We start from the raw sequence: 15,733 nt of genomic DNA, 5'->3' as shown, positions 1-15,733 counted from the left end.
GGTAGAATTCCATCTCTTCTGCAGGCACCTTGAGCCCATATGCATAAAACTGCTCCTTCTTGCTGAACGAGGCATGCATTCATCTAGATTACATTTATTTATCTATGGCAGGTTAATTTATGGAGGATTCAGTTTTGGCACCATGAGCAGCTCTTGCTGATCTGTAGTCTTTTTTATGCTTGGTATGATAGTAAAACAAATTTTCTCAAATAAAACAAAATAGTATTCAAACAGAAGCATGGAAAGCATCATAAAGTCAGTCCCTCACATTCACAAGTTTTACTTTTGTGGATTTGTTTATTTATGAATTTGGGGTTGCTGTTTGTTCACAAAAGTAATCTAACCCCGATGCTCCCGGTGGTGCAATGTGTTAAACCCTTGTGCCAGCGGGACTGCTGATAAATAGGTCAGCAATTCAAATCCGAGGAGAGCAGCTTGAGCTCCCTCTGTCAGCTCTAGCTCCCCATGCGGGGACATGAGAGAAGCCTCACACAAGGACAGTAAAACATCAAAACATCTGGGCGTCCCCTGGGCAATGACCTTGCATACGGCCAATTCTCTCACACCACAAGCAACTTGCAGTTTCTCAAGTTGCTCCTGACACACACACACAATTAACCAAATTCATGGATTTTCCACTTTTGTGAGATTCTGGCATCCCAAACCCTCATGAATTTTTTTTTTTTTGGGGGGGGGGGTGGTAACTGTATAACCAAAGATGTCCAAAAATAGCATTAAATCTACAAAGGAATACAAATGTAAGCCTTTTGAAGGAATAATTACTTGAATTATGCTTGCTTGAAGGGATTAAATACGAGAAATTATAAATTTGCCCAGAAGGCAAATTTGCTCAGGAGGAATAAAACAGACAAAATTTTCCACAGATCCTTAAATCTGCAGAACACATACACAAATTACCTTTACAAGAATGACTTCTTCCTTCAGACTGGATTCTTGTCGTTGCATGGACCATCTCCTCAAGGTCTAGGACAGCTGTTTTGCCCAGGACAGACGGGTAGCCTATTATCCCAGAGAACAAAGGTTTCTGCTCATCGTCGATAGATGACACAAAAGACGATGACCGGCTTCTTTTCTCCTCAAAATTTTTCTTGGTGTCTTGATGATGTTTGGTATTGTCCACCAAATCTAAATCTTTCTCATAATCTGCTAAAAGGAAAGAAGTATCATCATCATCATCATCATCATCACCATCACCATCACCATCATCATCATCAATAATATGAAATTTATTCTTGCCCTTGGGGAAGCCAGCAAAATGTTATGACACCATTTAGGAAGTTTAGTCTTTTCTAAGGATAATGTGATTTTAATGTTTTCTTATTGCAAGAAAGGCTTATATTTATTTCTGCAAGTGAATCCTACAATTTATCTGGCACCCTTGGGCTTAAAAACAAACACTGTGGGCAAATAAATAGATTAAATAGGGGAAATGTGTATTTTCATGAAGGATTACTGTTCTTTTACTCCTTTTTTTTTACTTCAGTGTTTTCTTTTTGCATTCATTATATTTTTTTCAACAAAAATGATAACTCATTGCCACCATGGTTTATCATGGAGGTCTCAATACTGGTTTGTAGTATTATCCCATTTATTGGCTCCATTAGTTGGGAACCAACATCCCCTCAACATAGTATAAATATCCAGATATGGTACATGCTATTCAACCTCCATGTTTGATACACAATTACAATTCAAATTACAGAACGCACAGCCATTACACATAATGCACAATATACAGCTTACAAGATGAGACACAGAGGAATATGCTGTCTGGGAAACTCTGTTATCAGCAGAATACATCCATTCTATCATGATGACTTTTTGATTCTAACAGAATTTGCTTCTAACAGAATTCTAGCCATTGGTAGTAAGCTTAATTCTGCCTTGTCTAATAGAAATAATCAAAGCCATCTCAATATTTGGGATGAAAAAAAAGTTTTAAAAAATCAAATCCAGGTTTCTCAAGCATTTGGAAACCTTGATAAGGAAAGACCTAAATGAGTGATAATCACCAGAGTTTGAAAAATTGTTTCATGCAAAACATGCATTTTAATGTGTAAAATGCCATATTTCCATGCCCAACATTGTTCTTGAACACAGAATGGTCTTTAAAAATCTTCAGTGTCCCTAACGGCTTTCTTACAGAGGTGTTGGATTGAGGCCCTATTCAGAATTAAGTCCTATTAACTTCAATGGACAACTATGGTTGAAGTTTTAGATCAGGAGACATATCATGCCTATGTATGTGTGATGTCTCCTGTCCAGATGCCACATGTTTGGCCACAGACTCTGCCCCCACTTCACCATATGGTCATTTTCTGGCTGATGGGGAATGAGAGAGAAGTGTCCGTTTTTTCTCTATAGTTGGACACACAGGAATAACATTATGATGAGAAACTTCCAGATGACTTTTGAGAGGTCATGTAGGATGAATATAGTTGGATGATTCTCTGCAACTCCCTCCACTTTCCATTAGTTGGGAAATGGCAGTATTAGAAAAGAAGAATTGCATCAGAGAGAAGGTGGCTTTTGAGTGGCACTATGCTCATTGTGAGGTCTGTCTGACATGCTCAACAACCAAACAAGTGAATTGCAGTGGTGGATTGGACCTATGTCACTTTAAGGAGCTTATCACACAAGGCATTAAATCCAATTACAGGAGGACAACAGCATCTTTGGCTGGGACTTGGCCATTCTCCTGGCGGAAATAGTCTAAAAAGTGTTTCTTTTAGAAACACAAATCTGCTAATGACCTCCTTTCATAAAATAAATGCACTCCAACGGCCTCCCACTGAGAAAATGACAGAAGAAGAACCTCACCATGTGATAAGTCCTGCTGTTATTCTGCTTTAATTGCGATCCACCTGCTTTGTGGAATAAGGTTCTCACTCACTAATGGAGTGTCAGCATATGTACCGAACGGCAGCCTTTACACTGTTAAGTTATTTCTTGATAGAAAAAAAATCTACCTGTTTAACTGGAATGAAGCATTTTTATCTCCTTTACGAACTTGGCTAGAATGTTTATATCCCCTTTCTAGATTCTGCCAGTGCCCATGAGAATAACCAAAGATGCACATGAGGAGGACAAGACAAATTAACTTTCCACTTCTGCTCAAACTCTCAAAAATAATAGGTGGTGAAGATTGGACACAATGTTCAAGATATACCTTCACCACGAGCAAAGATTCTTGCTCCTCCAAGGATTACTAGTGGTCTTGATCCTCATTATAAATTCCTTATCTGATACCACCAAGAACTGTAATGGCAAAAAGGTAAAGGTAAAGGTTTCCCCTTGACATTAAGTCTAGTTGTGTCTGACTCTGGGGGTGGTGCTCATTTCCATTTCTAAACTGAAGAGCCGGTGTTATCTGTAGACATCTCCAAGGTCATGTGGACTGCATGGAGCACCGTTACCTTCCCGCCAAAGTGATACCTATTGATTTATTCACATTTGCATGCTTTTGAACTGTTAGGTTGGCAGAAGCTGGGCCTAAAAGCAGGAGCTCACCCTACTCTCCGGATTCGAACCACTGACTTTTTGGTGAGCAAGTACACAAGCTCGGCGGTTTAACCCACTGTGCCACTGGGGGCACCATACTATAATGGTAGAGGAGACAAATACATCCCCTATTACTTCTTGTCACTCTTGTGAATAAGACGGAACTTGAGGATCTCTTTCCTTTCTTCTCCTTTGATAATTGGCAAATCCTTAGGGGATAGCATAAATATTTTCCACTTGGTCCTTTATCTTTGATACAATTAAATGTATTGCTTTTTTGTGGGTAGTTTTGACGTGGTATTCTTGATTTCAAACATCTTATGTTATGAAGCTGGGAATGAGCATCCTTTCATCTCCTTTTCTGTTGCACAATGGCTTTACTAATATACAGAACCTAGTTTGTCTAAACCAGAGTTGAATGTAACATATGAAACGGGGAATCCTGGTTTAATGTTTATTTATTAACTAGGATATTAACTCAAGATATAATCTTGACCTAAGATCCCACTGAAGACCATAAACATGTTGTCCCAAATATAGATACACTCTTCTCTATTTTCCTGTCCTCAGCTCCCCCAAGGAAGATTTTCTTTAATATAATGCTCTATATCTGTACTGAAAGCTGATATTATCTGAGTTACAACAGGAAAGAAATCAAGTGATTCCCCAACAAACTCTAGTGAAATTCATGAACGAACTCCTGAATTACGTATATGTTGGGGATGCTATGAAAGATGCGAGGCTGTGGTATTGATAACAGAATCTGAAAGAATCTTTGTGTTGTGACTTGGTTGTCAAAGAAGTCTGGGATTTGATTAAGACATTCTTACTCCTTCCCTTTAATACCAAACAAAGATTTCTTGTGAAGCGAAACTGCATTGCCAAATCAATTGTTCCATCCTTGGCAAATTAAGTGGTTGAGGCACTAAAGGATAAAAGAGCGGCGCAGATATTGTCTAAATTCTGTATGAAGCTCCTGCAGAAAGAGTTGCTATAGTAACTGCCTGGCTAACATGAAGCGAGGGAAGAAATAAGTGCTACCCCATGTTTAGCGCTTCAGTGGGAAGACAAGCTCAGGCAAAAGTATGAATACTTACGCTAGCAAGAGGGAAAAAGAAGATCTCTAAGAGGGATTTCTCATCAGTAATTGAAGAGAAGTACTAGTTCTCTCAGAGCAACGTGCTCAAAATGCTAAAAGGATATGCCAAGAATGTGGAATGTGTGGCTCTCCAGACACAGCAGTTTCCATCAGCCCTAGCTTGCATACCCAGGGATGAGGGATGATGGGAGATGCAATTCAACAGCATCTGAAGAGCCACACACTCTTCATGATCTTCCCTTAGCTCAGTGTTTCTAAACCTTCCTAGTGCCGCGACCCCTTAATACAGTTCCTCATGTTGTGGTGATCCCCAACCATAAAATTATTTTTGTTGCTACTATATAAATATAATTTTGCTACTGTTATGAATTGTCATGTAAATATCCAATATGCAGGATGTATTTTCATTCACTGGACCAAATTTAGCACAAATATCCAATACGCCCAAATTTGAATACTGGTGGGGTTGGGGTGGGGGGACTGATTTTGTCTTTTGGGAGTTGTAGTTGCTGGTATGTATAGTTAGCCTACAATCAAAAAGCATTCTGAACTCCACCAGCAATGTAACTGAACCAAACTTGGCACACAGAACTCCCATGATCAACAGAAAATACTGGAGGGGCCTGGTTTTGGAGTTGTAGTTCACCTATATCTAGAAAGCACTGTGGACTCAAACAATGAAGGATCTGGACCTAACTTGGCACAAATACTCAATATGCCATGTTAAGTCCAGAGTTTGGGGAAAATAGATCTTGACATTTTGGAGTTTTTAGTTGCTGGGATTCATAGTTACACCTACAATCAAAGAGCGTTATAATCAAATCTGTTATAATAAATCTTCATGTTTTTAGTTTTTACATCTTTATCTGGATGTTTTAATTAAACAATGTATGAGCAGGACTGATCACACTCTACCCCACAGCCATTTGTCTGATACAGTAGTCATCTTGAGGTTTAAGATCCATAACAGGATCTGAGGAGTAAAAGGGTAATGGTGAGTGATGGGAGCCCTAGACTTGTGATTATGGGGTCAACCTAGAAAGTGTTAATGTCACATTTGCATTCAATAATAAACAGAAACGGAATATTCATGGGGGATGTTTCCTTTGTACAAAAAGAAGGTGTTCTGCATGCTCTGGATGGGGTTAGGGTTACATCAGAGTGTAGGTGAGGGATGGTGGAGAATGGTGACATTAAATTCCTAGAAGAATTATGTTTCTCAATGTATTTTTACTCTGAACTCCACATTTCCAGGATCTGGAAGTATGAACAGATCTTTCATACTTCTTAGAACATAAGAAGGTATTTACCCTTGCCAATGTGTTGGGTTTCATTAATGTCCACAGCTCTTGCTAGACCAGCATTGCATTGAAATCCCAAATCATGAAAGGTATTTCTCAAAGGTGTTTCTCGGCCAACCTGAAGAAGCTGCTAAAAATTTCATAGTGGCCATGGGCTATTTTGTTCTTCAGGTGGCAATGTGTGTTTGCTCATATGTGATATGCAGGTCATTCAGGCAAGCCACCTCTGTCATCAGATTTTGCGTGTATGAATGTGAAGAGCGGCTTACATATTTCATGGGGGCATTTCCTTGACAGGTTTGCCATTGCTCTGGGCTTTGTGCTTCAGATATGTCCGTTTGATGGAAAAGTAGTGTCATTCTCTTAAACAGTAAGACAGTGAGCCAAGGACTTTTTTTTTGTTTTAGGATATATATTGTTCTAAAAACTGGGAAAAATCTAATTTATATAGCATCAGGAATTTGTGGGCACCTTAAATCAGACTGCTTGGAATCATAATTATAACACAGTAAAATGGAGAACTGTTTAATTAACTGTGTGATCTTGCTCCCAAGCAAGAGGTAAATCACATTAGATATTCAGCTTGAAAGTTATAGGATTTGTGGGATGCGGCATAAATGTCTGTATTAGGACAGGTATCATTTGAGACTTTTCAAGGAAGCACTAGTTCATGGCTAAAGTGCATGTCCTTTAAATCCAAACTGTATTGAACTGGATTATATAAGTCTACACTGCCATATAATGCAGTTAAATTGCATTCTGAAACTGCATTATGTGGCAGTGTAGATTGGGCCTTCCTGCTGCAACTGGGACAATATCAGAAGTTCTATGGTATTGTATTCTGACTAGTTTATATTCCTTGCTATTATCCTGGTGTAAGTTGGTACCAGAGATTGGCTTCCTGTTGGGAAGTTACATCTGACATGTACTTGTGCAAAGTGTGATAGGCTGTTGTGCAATGTTTGTATTCTCAGGAGACAGGATAGATAGCTACAGCATTTGGACTATTGAACAAATGACTCCAGCAGCAGGGCCACTGTGCAATGCGTCTCCAAGAGGCCATATATCCTGTTATGTAATGGGACCCTCCCCTTATTACGTGATAGGACATCTTTCAAAGTACTCTTTTATGCATAGAAATTATCCAAACAACAACAGTTAGTGCATATGTATGTGATCGTTTCAAACAGTACTCAATATTTTAAAATCAGGTGTATTTATTTATTTAGTTACTATATTTCTATCCCGCTCTATCTCACCCCAAAGGGGACTCAGAGCAGCTTACAGTTTTGGCCAAATTCAATGCCACAGTGCAAATACAAATAAACAAATACAACACATTACCTTTATGAATGTCGCTTTCAAAGGACAAGTTCCGTCTTCGAAGTTTGCTGTTATCACCATCTGAATCACTCATGGGGTGTGGCCTTAATGTGAGATCAGCCTTGAGATCAAAAGATCCACATGCGATAGATTAGACACTTTTAAAAAATTGTATTTCACACAATTCTTCATAGGAAACTTTGCCAAACACAAAAAGAACTTTTCTTATCTACCTCTGAATATTCCTTGCCCCACCCCCTTTTTTAAAAAAAACACATTAAATTCATGGGGTCTCCATAAATCCGAAAGTTATTTTAATGCATTCACACACAATCTGATGGAGACTCCACTAGTGTAAATGAGGACAGTGGACTTTTGTCGGTTGCCTCATTCTTTGCAGCCCCTGCATCTAAGTTCTATATCATTCTGGAGGGATCTCCTTGGTCTCTGATGTAGTTGTAGGGCCCTTCCACACAGCCCTACATCCCAGAATATCAAGGCAGAAAATCCCACAATATCTGCTTTGAACTGGGTTCTCTGGTCCACACTCAGATAATGTGGGATTTTTTGCCTTGATATTCTGGGCTATAAGGCTGTGTGGAAGGGACCATAGAAGATTCAAGGAGTTCCTGAGAGTTGGAGACCAATTTTGCCTCTTTCTCTTCCTCCTCCACCTCCTATTGGTAGAAGCAAGCCCTGGCTGTCTACCATTGTTTTTCAATTTTCTTTAACCAAAAGAAAAATCCCTTTGTGGGTAATGCTCACAGTTTAAATTATATGCCTGGGTGGTACTTAAGAGGAAATTGGTCCAAGAAGGAGGAACTTAATGACTATACAAATGTTAATTAAATTGCATTTTCCATCTTGTACTCCAAATAATAATGTATCTCTGTGAATGTGGGCCTAAATACCTTAAAGTTACCAGATTCAATCCAATCTTGGAACCTAAGCAGATCAGCCCTAGTTAGTCCTTGGATGGGAGACTACTAAGGAATACTAGGTGCTATAGGCTGTATTTCAGAGGAAGAAACTAGTAAAATGACTTCTGAGTATTCCTTGCCTAAGAAAATCTTATGAAATTCATGGTGTTATCACAATTCAATAGGCAAACTGAAGGCTCACACACAAACACTATGTGTATGAGAAAATGTGGATGTGCATTTAGCATTGCAACTTAGAAATAAGCTTGGAGGCAAATAAATTGAAGAGATCTCTTTTGGGAAGTGTATTACTCCAGACAATAACGGAGTAGCTGATTGTAATTAGCTATGATGTTTAATTACACAATAATGGTGATAAAAGTTGCATTGCATAACAATAAGATCAGTAAATTATACACTCCTTTGATTTATTTCTCTAGCTCTTTCTTCTTTGCTACAGATTAAATGAGATAGTATATGCATAGCCAAAATAAATTCTTTTCCTCTTTCTGTTTTAAAAGAAACTGGAATGATCTTTATGGCAAATTTCAAGTGTGTCCATGCTATATTTCCCTTCCACAAAACTGGATCAAGACAGGAGGAACCAGACAGTCCTCCCCTTTGTGGGAAGTGACAACCACTAACCAGAACTAAAACAGGTTTGAAGGAATGATGTGTTTTATAGTGCTGTTATATTTCAGACTACAGGTTGTTGTCCAACGGCTCCTAAAACAACCATTATTATAATGTTTCTACCTTTTCTTTTTTTAAAAAAACATGGTTTAATTCTCGTGCACTTAAAACTATTAACTTCAAGATATTCATTGTTTCACTACTGAGAGACTATCCAAAAGTTACATTTCACATACTTTAGGGTTTTCATGTCTCAAATTAAAAGTGAGCTCCAGATTGGTGAGGAAGAGGTCAGAAAATTCAGGGTACATATCCAAAACTTCTAATAGATCTTCTCGTTGGATCTTGTGCAAGTCGCAGTAGGTTAAAGCCCTCACATCTGCATTTGACTTCCCTGGTTTTGCATAAAGATGTACCATTTCTCCAAAAATATCATTTTTGCCTTTAGCAGTAATGGGAGAGGAAAAAAGACAGAGAAAAATTACAGGCAATTCACAAATGTCCCTCTTTCCTGAGAAAAGGAAAAAAAACCCACATGTTGTCTGAAAAAAATGTATGCAATCTGATTGCTAATCATGTAGTCTGTCTGGTAATCATACATATTCTAACCAATCTTTATACATACAACAGAATTACATGGAACAGTTTCCTTTCGATTGTACCATTCAGACTGGAGATGTCATGTGTGTGTGTGTGTGTATAATGTCTAGGAGATGATATCTATAGGTTTAGTGGTATAAGGACCCTTCTACACTGCCATATAATCCAAAGCAGATAACCTGGATTTTATATGGAAATGTAGATGGGGCCTGAGTGTTAGACTATGGTTCTGGAAACCAGGGTTCCAATCCCCACTAAGCGACAAAATCCACTGGGTGACCTTGGGCAAGTCACATTATCTCAGCTTCAGAGGAGAACAATGAAAAATCTCTTCTGAACAAATGTGGCCAAAAACACCCTATGGTCTTCGGATTGCCATAGGTTGGAAAGGACTTGAAAGCATAGAATGTCAAAAACAATGGAAGTAAGTGATTTATTTTACATTTTGTGAAAAGACTCACATAGTCAGAAGTAGGAGGAATGAAAACAGCCTTCCCATGCATTAAAAGAACATGTGAAGGGAGCTGTGAAGTTGCAGAGGTTAACCCTGCCTCACATTGTTTGCCTTTTCTGTGCCTCCTTGAACCAATGAAGAGTCCCTACATGTGTCTTCATCCCTCGCTCACAGTCTGAGTTGGAGGGTGCCTTATCCCATGGTGGCATGATGCTATTATCTACAGCAGTGGTTCTCAACCTTTCGAATGCCATGACCCCTTAATACAGTTCCTCATGTTGTGGTGACCCCCAACCATAAAATTACTTTCGTTGCTACATCATAATTGTAATTTTGCTATTGTTATGAATCGTAATGTATATATCTGATATGCAGGATATATTTTCATTCACTGGACCAAACTGGGCACAAATACCTGATACGCCCAAATTTGAATACTGGTGGGATTGGGGGGTTGATTTTGTCATTTGGGAGTTGTAGTTTCTGGGTTTTATAGTTCACCTACAATCAAAGAGCATCCTGAACTCCACCAACGATAGAATTGGGCCAAACTTAGCACACAGAACCCCCATACTAACAGAAAATACTGTGTTTTCTGATGGTCTTTGGCTACCCCTCTGAGGCTCCCTCATGACCCCCTCAGGTGTCCCGACCCCCAGATTGAGAAACGCTGATCTACAGTTTCGCATATCCATGCAAAGTCTGAAAATCTATCTCCGATTGATATGGGAGTCGTACTGTAGTTTCAAAACATTTTAAACTGCTTTAGTTCAGTACTAGCTTTTAGTAAGATAACTATTTGGTATGTATATGTATGTGTGTGTATGTGCATGCGCATATATACAATATATATGTTATAACATATGGCTTTAAGCTATTGTAATTTATGTTGCAAATTTCTTTTTGTCCTGTATTACAATAATAGTTTTACGTAAATAAAACAAAACCAAGCCAGTGGTTGTGAGTAGCACAAGAGGACTTGCACTGTTACCTGATCGAATTCAAGGACCCTTGCAGTTGTGGGTCACTATGGCCACTTAGAGTGAGAGTGTTTCATTGCCATTGTGTGTGTGTTTTAATATCAGAATGTACAGTTGCCCTTGGCTGTTGCCTACTCGGGCATTCAGAAATGTCAGATGTGTCATTGTGATGGAGAAAGTAGGGAGACTTCTTTGGGGTTCTCTTGGGACAGGGTAAGCTCCTGCCTTTCATTATTCTAGTTAGAGAAGGGCATGGCTTCTTCTTTTTTATGTACAGTAGAGTCTCGCTTATCCAACCTTTGCTTATCCAATGTTCTGTGTTATCCAACACAGTCTGCCTCCTGCCTGGATCCTGGATCCACAGCTGTTTCAATATATTGTGATGTTTTGGTGCTAAATTTGTAAAAACAGTAATTTCTACATAATTTTACCGTATATTGAACTGCTTTTTCTGTTGATTTATTGTAAAACATGATGCTTTGGTGCTTAATTTGTAAAATCATATCATAATTTGACGTTTAATAGGCTTTTCCATAATCCCTCCTTATTATCCAACATTTTTGCTTATCCAACGTTCTGCTGACCTGTTTATGTTGGATAAGTGAGACCCTACTGCATAAGAGTTAAGGCACAGTGCTTACACTGACCTGTGAATAAGGTGATCCAGTTTTTTGTGGGGTTGATTTTTTGACTTAAATTTCTAGACTTATATATGAGAATATACAGTATGTCATGGCTTATTTTTGATCTAGAACACTTATATTTCTATTTTCACTTAGTACACATTTCATTTTGATTCATTTTCTTTCATATTCATACATTTACAATATAGCCTCTTGTCTAACAACAGAAAATTATTTTTGAGTCAGCAGCAGCAGCTTTTCCAGACATAATGAAATCTTATATGGCTTACCCAGAATGGCTACAACCATATCATTCTTGAGGATTTCAATGGAGCCTCGTGAAAGGAAGTAAAGCGCAGTCAGAACGTCACCACTATGAACAAGCGTGTCCCCTGGAGGTGCGTGTGTGGTTTTAAACTTCATTGCTAATGCACGAAGACAGCCTTTACTGGCTCCCTGGAAAGCTTTGCAGTTTTGAAGTAAGGTTTGGTTGAGATGGAGACAGATATCAGCTTGTAAACACTCTGGAAAGCCCTTTAGGACCTGATGAAGACAAGATGAGAGTTTAGCACAACTTAAACTGCAAATTTGCCTACAGCTTTAGATCTCTTTTTTGCTCAGTGAGGCGGCACTAATTTTTTTAAAAAATGCAACAACTCTCTTGGGTTAGAAGGTGTTTGAATAACTTAACTAGCAAAGTATGACAGAACTAGTTGGGAACATTAGTATGGATAAACTTGCTATAATTGTGTAGTGTGAAAGGTCCATGATCCATCCCATAGGATGAAATTATAGTTTTATAACCAGGTAGTGTGAAGGAGCCCTAACTGTATAGAACTTTTTCCTGTGGAAACCATATATTGTAATACAGTTAGCTCTCTGTACCTGTGAGTTCCAACTATGGATTGAAAATACTTAAAAAGGACCATTATCCTCACTGCACAAAATGCTCATGAGAGGATTTTGACAGAAGCTGTTTTGTAGCACTTCCTTCCTGAGTGTGAGACTGAGGAGTCTTTTTCCAAGGTGGCTGACACAAAGGATTGCCCCTTTTGCTACTAGTTGTGTGTTGGAATTTGAGCATCCATGGATTTTGCTATCCACAGGAATCCTGGCAACAATCCCCATGGGTGCAGAGGGCCAACTCTATTTCTGCTATTTAAATAATAGAATCAGAACTGTTATGTCCAAATATCTATTTGTGGATTGGGGTGTAACTGGAAAGTTAGCTAGAATCCACAAAGCCAGCCTTGTACAATGTGGTGCTTTCAGAGGTTTTGGACTTCACCTCACTGATCCCATGCTGGTGAAGACTCTGAGAGTTGCAGTCCAAAACATTAGAAGAGCATCACACGGGAAGGGGTTATAATTTTACGTGACTTGTTTTATACTTTTGTGCCATTTTAATCTGTTGTATATTATATGTGCACTCTGGAGTGCCTTGTAAGCCGCCCTGAGTCCCTTCGGAGAGATGATGGCAGGATATAAATAAAGTTTCATTATTTTATTATTTATTATTATGGTGGTGTTTTTAGAGGGCAGTATCTGGGAAGAAAAAAAAGTGTGTTCCCAAAGACTTTGGAAAAAGAGAATACAGTATCTTCAAAGTTGAAAAGCAGGCTGCTAATGTCTTTACTAGGATTCAGGTGGAAAGACCAATGTCTCAGCAGGAAGTCATTCACTTCAACAGGAAGAGAGAATTCAAGGTATGGCAACCATTTTTTTTTGCAGAGAGAGGAGATACTTCCTTTAACTTGTACTTGCTTTGTTGCAGGATATATAAAGGAAGATGCAATTTCAGGGAGCCAAAGATTTTGGACAGCTCTGGTTGCATTTCTGATGGTACTCAATTCAAAGGTGCATAGAAGCAATGGGCAGTTACAACTAGACATATGTTAAAAAGTATCTGCATTCAATATGCAATACTTTTAAAAATGTAGACAACAATTGCTGGTAGAAGTGTCTGTGTTTGGTCATTTTGGAGACATGAGTATGCAGGAAGGGGAATGGCTAGCCCTTTCTCTCCTGCTACAGTCTTTGAAAAAAGTTCTTTTTCTAATCTGCTGTTTGCATTTGGAGGAAATTCTCCATTCAAAAGAATGCAGGATTTTCTTCCAAAGTGATTTTGTTTGGGCTGCTTCAAGTTATCATCTCCCAGCTGCAAACTTAATGATTTTTTTCTCCCTTTACTTCTTGCAGAAGGTTGAATGTACATGTTAAATGCAAAGACATACTCAATCTTCAGCTTAAATTGGCCCCAATTGCCTCTGATGTCCCACTTGCTTTTAGAACAAAAATTCTTGTTAGGTCAAAAGATGCTTGCCACTGGTGAGGATATTTGTGGATCCTGAAAACCCTTCCTAATCTGTTCTTATGGAAGTGGCAGCAGTATCTTAACTGACTCCTAAGAGTAAAACATGATGGATGAGTTGGAGATCCATGTACAGCCTGTGCTTTGCAGCCTTCAATCACATCAGAATGTAACTAAGTTATTCCTCAGTCATTATATAAAATGCTATCTTGGGTATAATAGGTAGCATTTGCAGAGTAAGATATATCTATTTTTATAAGCTGGTGTTGAAAGGGAATTACTGTGCATTAGACAAAGGCAGTTCATCATCGTGGTGGTGTGTTGCCCTTTTTGGCACAAGCAGCTGTGGCGGAGACATTGTGGCCTAATTTTGCACCTGGGACTGAGAAATGGGTTCTAACTTCATTTGAAACCAGAGCTTGGAAATAATATGTTTCAAATAGCAACATTACTTATGGTTCTTCTAAAATATAGTTGTTGTTGTTGTTATTATTATTATTATTATTATTATTATTATTATTGCTATTATTATTATTATTATTGTGTAATGAGTACTTAAAACATGTCTTTGGGGAAATCATTTGGGGACTTTCCCCCCGTAATTTTTGAAGGCTAAATTAATTAAAAGCATCTTGTGAATTATGAGCTACTCTTTGAATACCAAACAACGGTAATGAGATATGCTTCAAAGCAATGCTAGTTACATGTGACAAATTAATACTGTCCGCACTCTACATTTGCAGGTTTCACTTCTGCAGATTTGATTATCTGCAGATTTGATGAGTATGTTCTCTCTGGAGGAATCTTTGGAAGGTGACTATGGTGCTGTCCTGGATGATTTACATATGACTAGAGAAGTGTTCTCTCAGGTAAAAAAAACCCCAACATTTTTTTCAGTGTTGTAGGTTTTTCCGGGCTATATGGCCATGGTCTAGAGGCATTCTCTCCTGACATTTCACCTGCATCACCTGACATTTCACCTGTCAGGAGAGAATGCCTCTAGACCATGGCCATATAGCCCGGAAAAACCTACAACAACCCAGTGATTCCGGCCATGAAAACCTTCGACAATACATTTTTTCCTGTGTTTTCCCACCTTTATTGGGGTCCTGAACTGCTAACCACAGTAGAAATGGAGGGTGGGTTGTGTAAGGAAGTAACTTTCCAAGCTCTGTCACATAAAATGATTGTGTGAGGTTTGCTTTTTGGATGTCTTTTGGAATATATTTGGCATCCTATGTTTGGTACCTTACATAATATGTATGTCTGGTGAGAAGCTCATTTGAATATAGATATTTATGCATAGACTCTGAAGAGAGTTCCTGTTTTAAAATAAATATACATAAATACTTGATAACTCTCAGCTGTCAACTTAGCCATTGTTTTAAAAGTGTGTCATATTCACATAAATGCATGTCAAGCACAGGATTACAACATGATTGTTATACAACTTAAATGCTTTATTATTTAAATAGGATTTCATTTCACTTCAGCACAATAAAGGTCTGTGCAAACACTGAAAGCTTCATAACAAAAATATAAACCCCATTTCACCAACAGCAATAACAACACGGGTGACCATTGTCTTGGATGCCAGAAAATCTCTTAAAGCCAAGCTATGATTCAAAAAATCAGCTCAAATAAATGATTGATATGTGAAAGGAAACAACAGAACTTGTGCTGGGGAAAACAAAAACAAAAACAGAGAACATTATTATAACAGATGTTTGTGCAAAGAATTGAACAATTTAAGAACTTGGAATGGAACGTGCGACTTTAAATATTAGCACTAAAATACATCAACTTGTATCAACTAAAATATATTCAAGATTAAATTTCCCAGAAGAAAATTATGTAATTTTTAGAATAGTTATTGTATTTTCTCAGCACTGACATGGATCTGCATTCATTGTTCCACAAGCAATAAGTCTTTTTTTTTATCCACATAGCCCTATATCTCAGAATAT

At 38.3% G+C, this 15,733-nt stretch overlaps 1 protein-coding gene across 9 annotated transcripts in view; it reads right to left on the bottom strand.

Moving 5' to 3' along the window:
• Nucleotides 1-15,733, bottom strand: part of KCNH7 (potassium voltage-gated channel subfamily H member 7) — a 336,293-nt gene that overhangs the window by 20,292 nt on the left and 300,268 nt on the right. For 6 of the 9 annotated variants that reach the window (XM_060777976.2, XM_060778001.2, XM_060778020.2 and 3 more), the window contains 4 exons: nt 11,746-11,998; nt 9,035-9,240; nt 7,267-7,366; nt 919-1,167 (listed from right to left, as the gene is read on the bottom strand). In XM_060777976.2, coding sequence (XP_060633959.2) covers nt 919-1,167; nt 7,267-7,366; nt 9,035-9,240; nt 11,746-11,998 — 808 coding nt within the window. The remainder of the gene's footprint in view (nt 1-918; nt 1,168-7,266; nt 7,367-9,034; nt 9,241-11,745; nt 11,999-15,733) is intronic. The other 3 variants (XM_060777984.2, XM_060778048.2, XM_060777993.2) reach the window with 2 other exon arrangements.

This window comes from Anolis sagrei, chromosome 1, assembly GCF_037176765.1.
Source record: "Anolis sagrei isolate rAnoSag1 chromosome 1, rAnoSag1.mat, whole genome shotgun sequence".
Classification (NCBI taxonomy): Eukaryota; Metazoa; Chordata; class Lepidosauria; order Squamata; family Dactyloidae; genus Anolis; species Anolis sagrei.
Note: the sequence above shows the minus strand (reverse complement) of the source record. Positions and strands in the feature narration are given on the sequence as shown.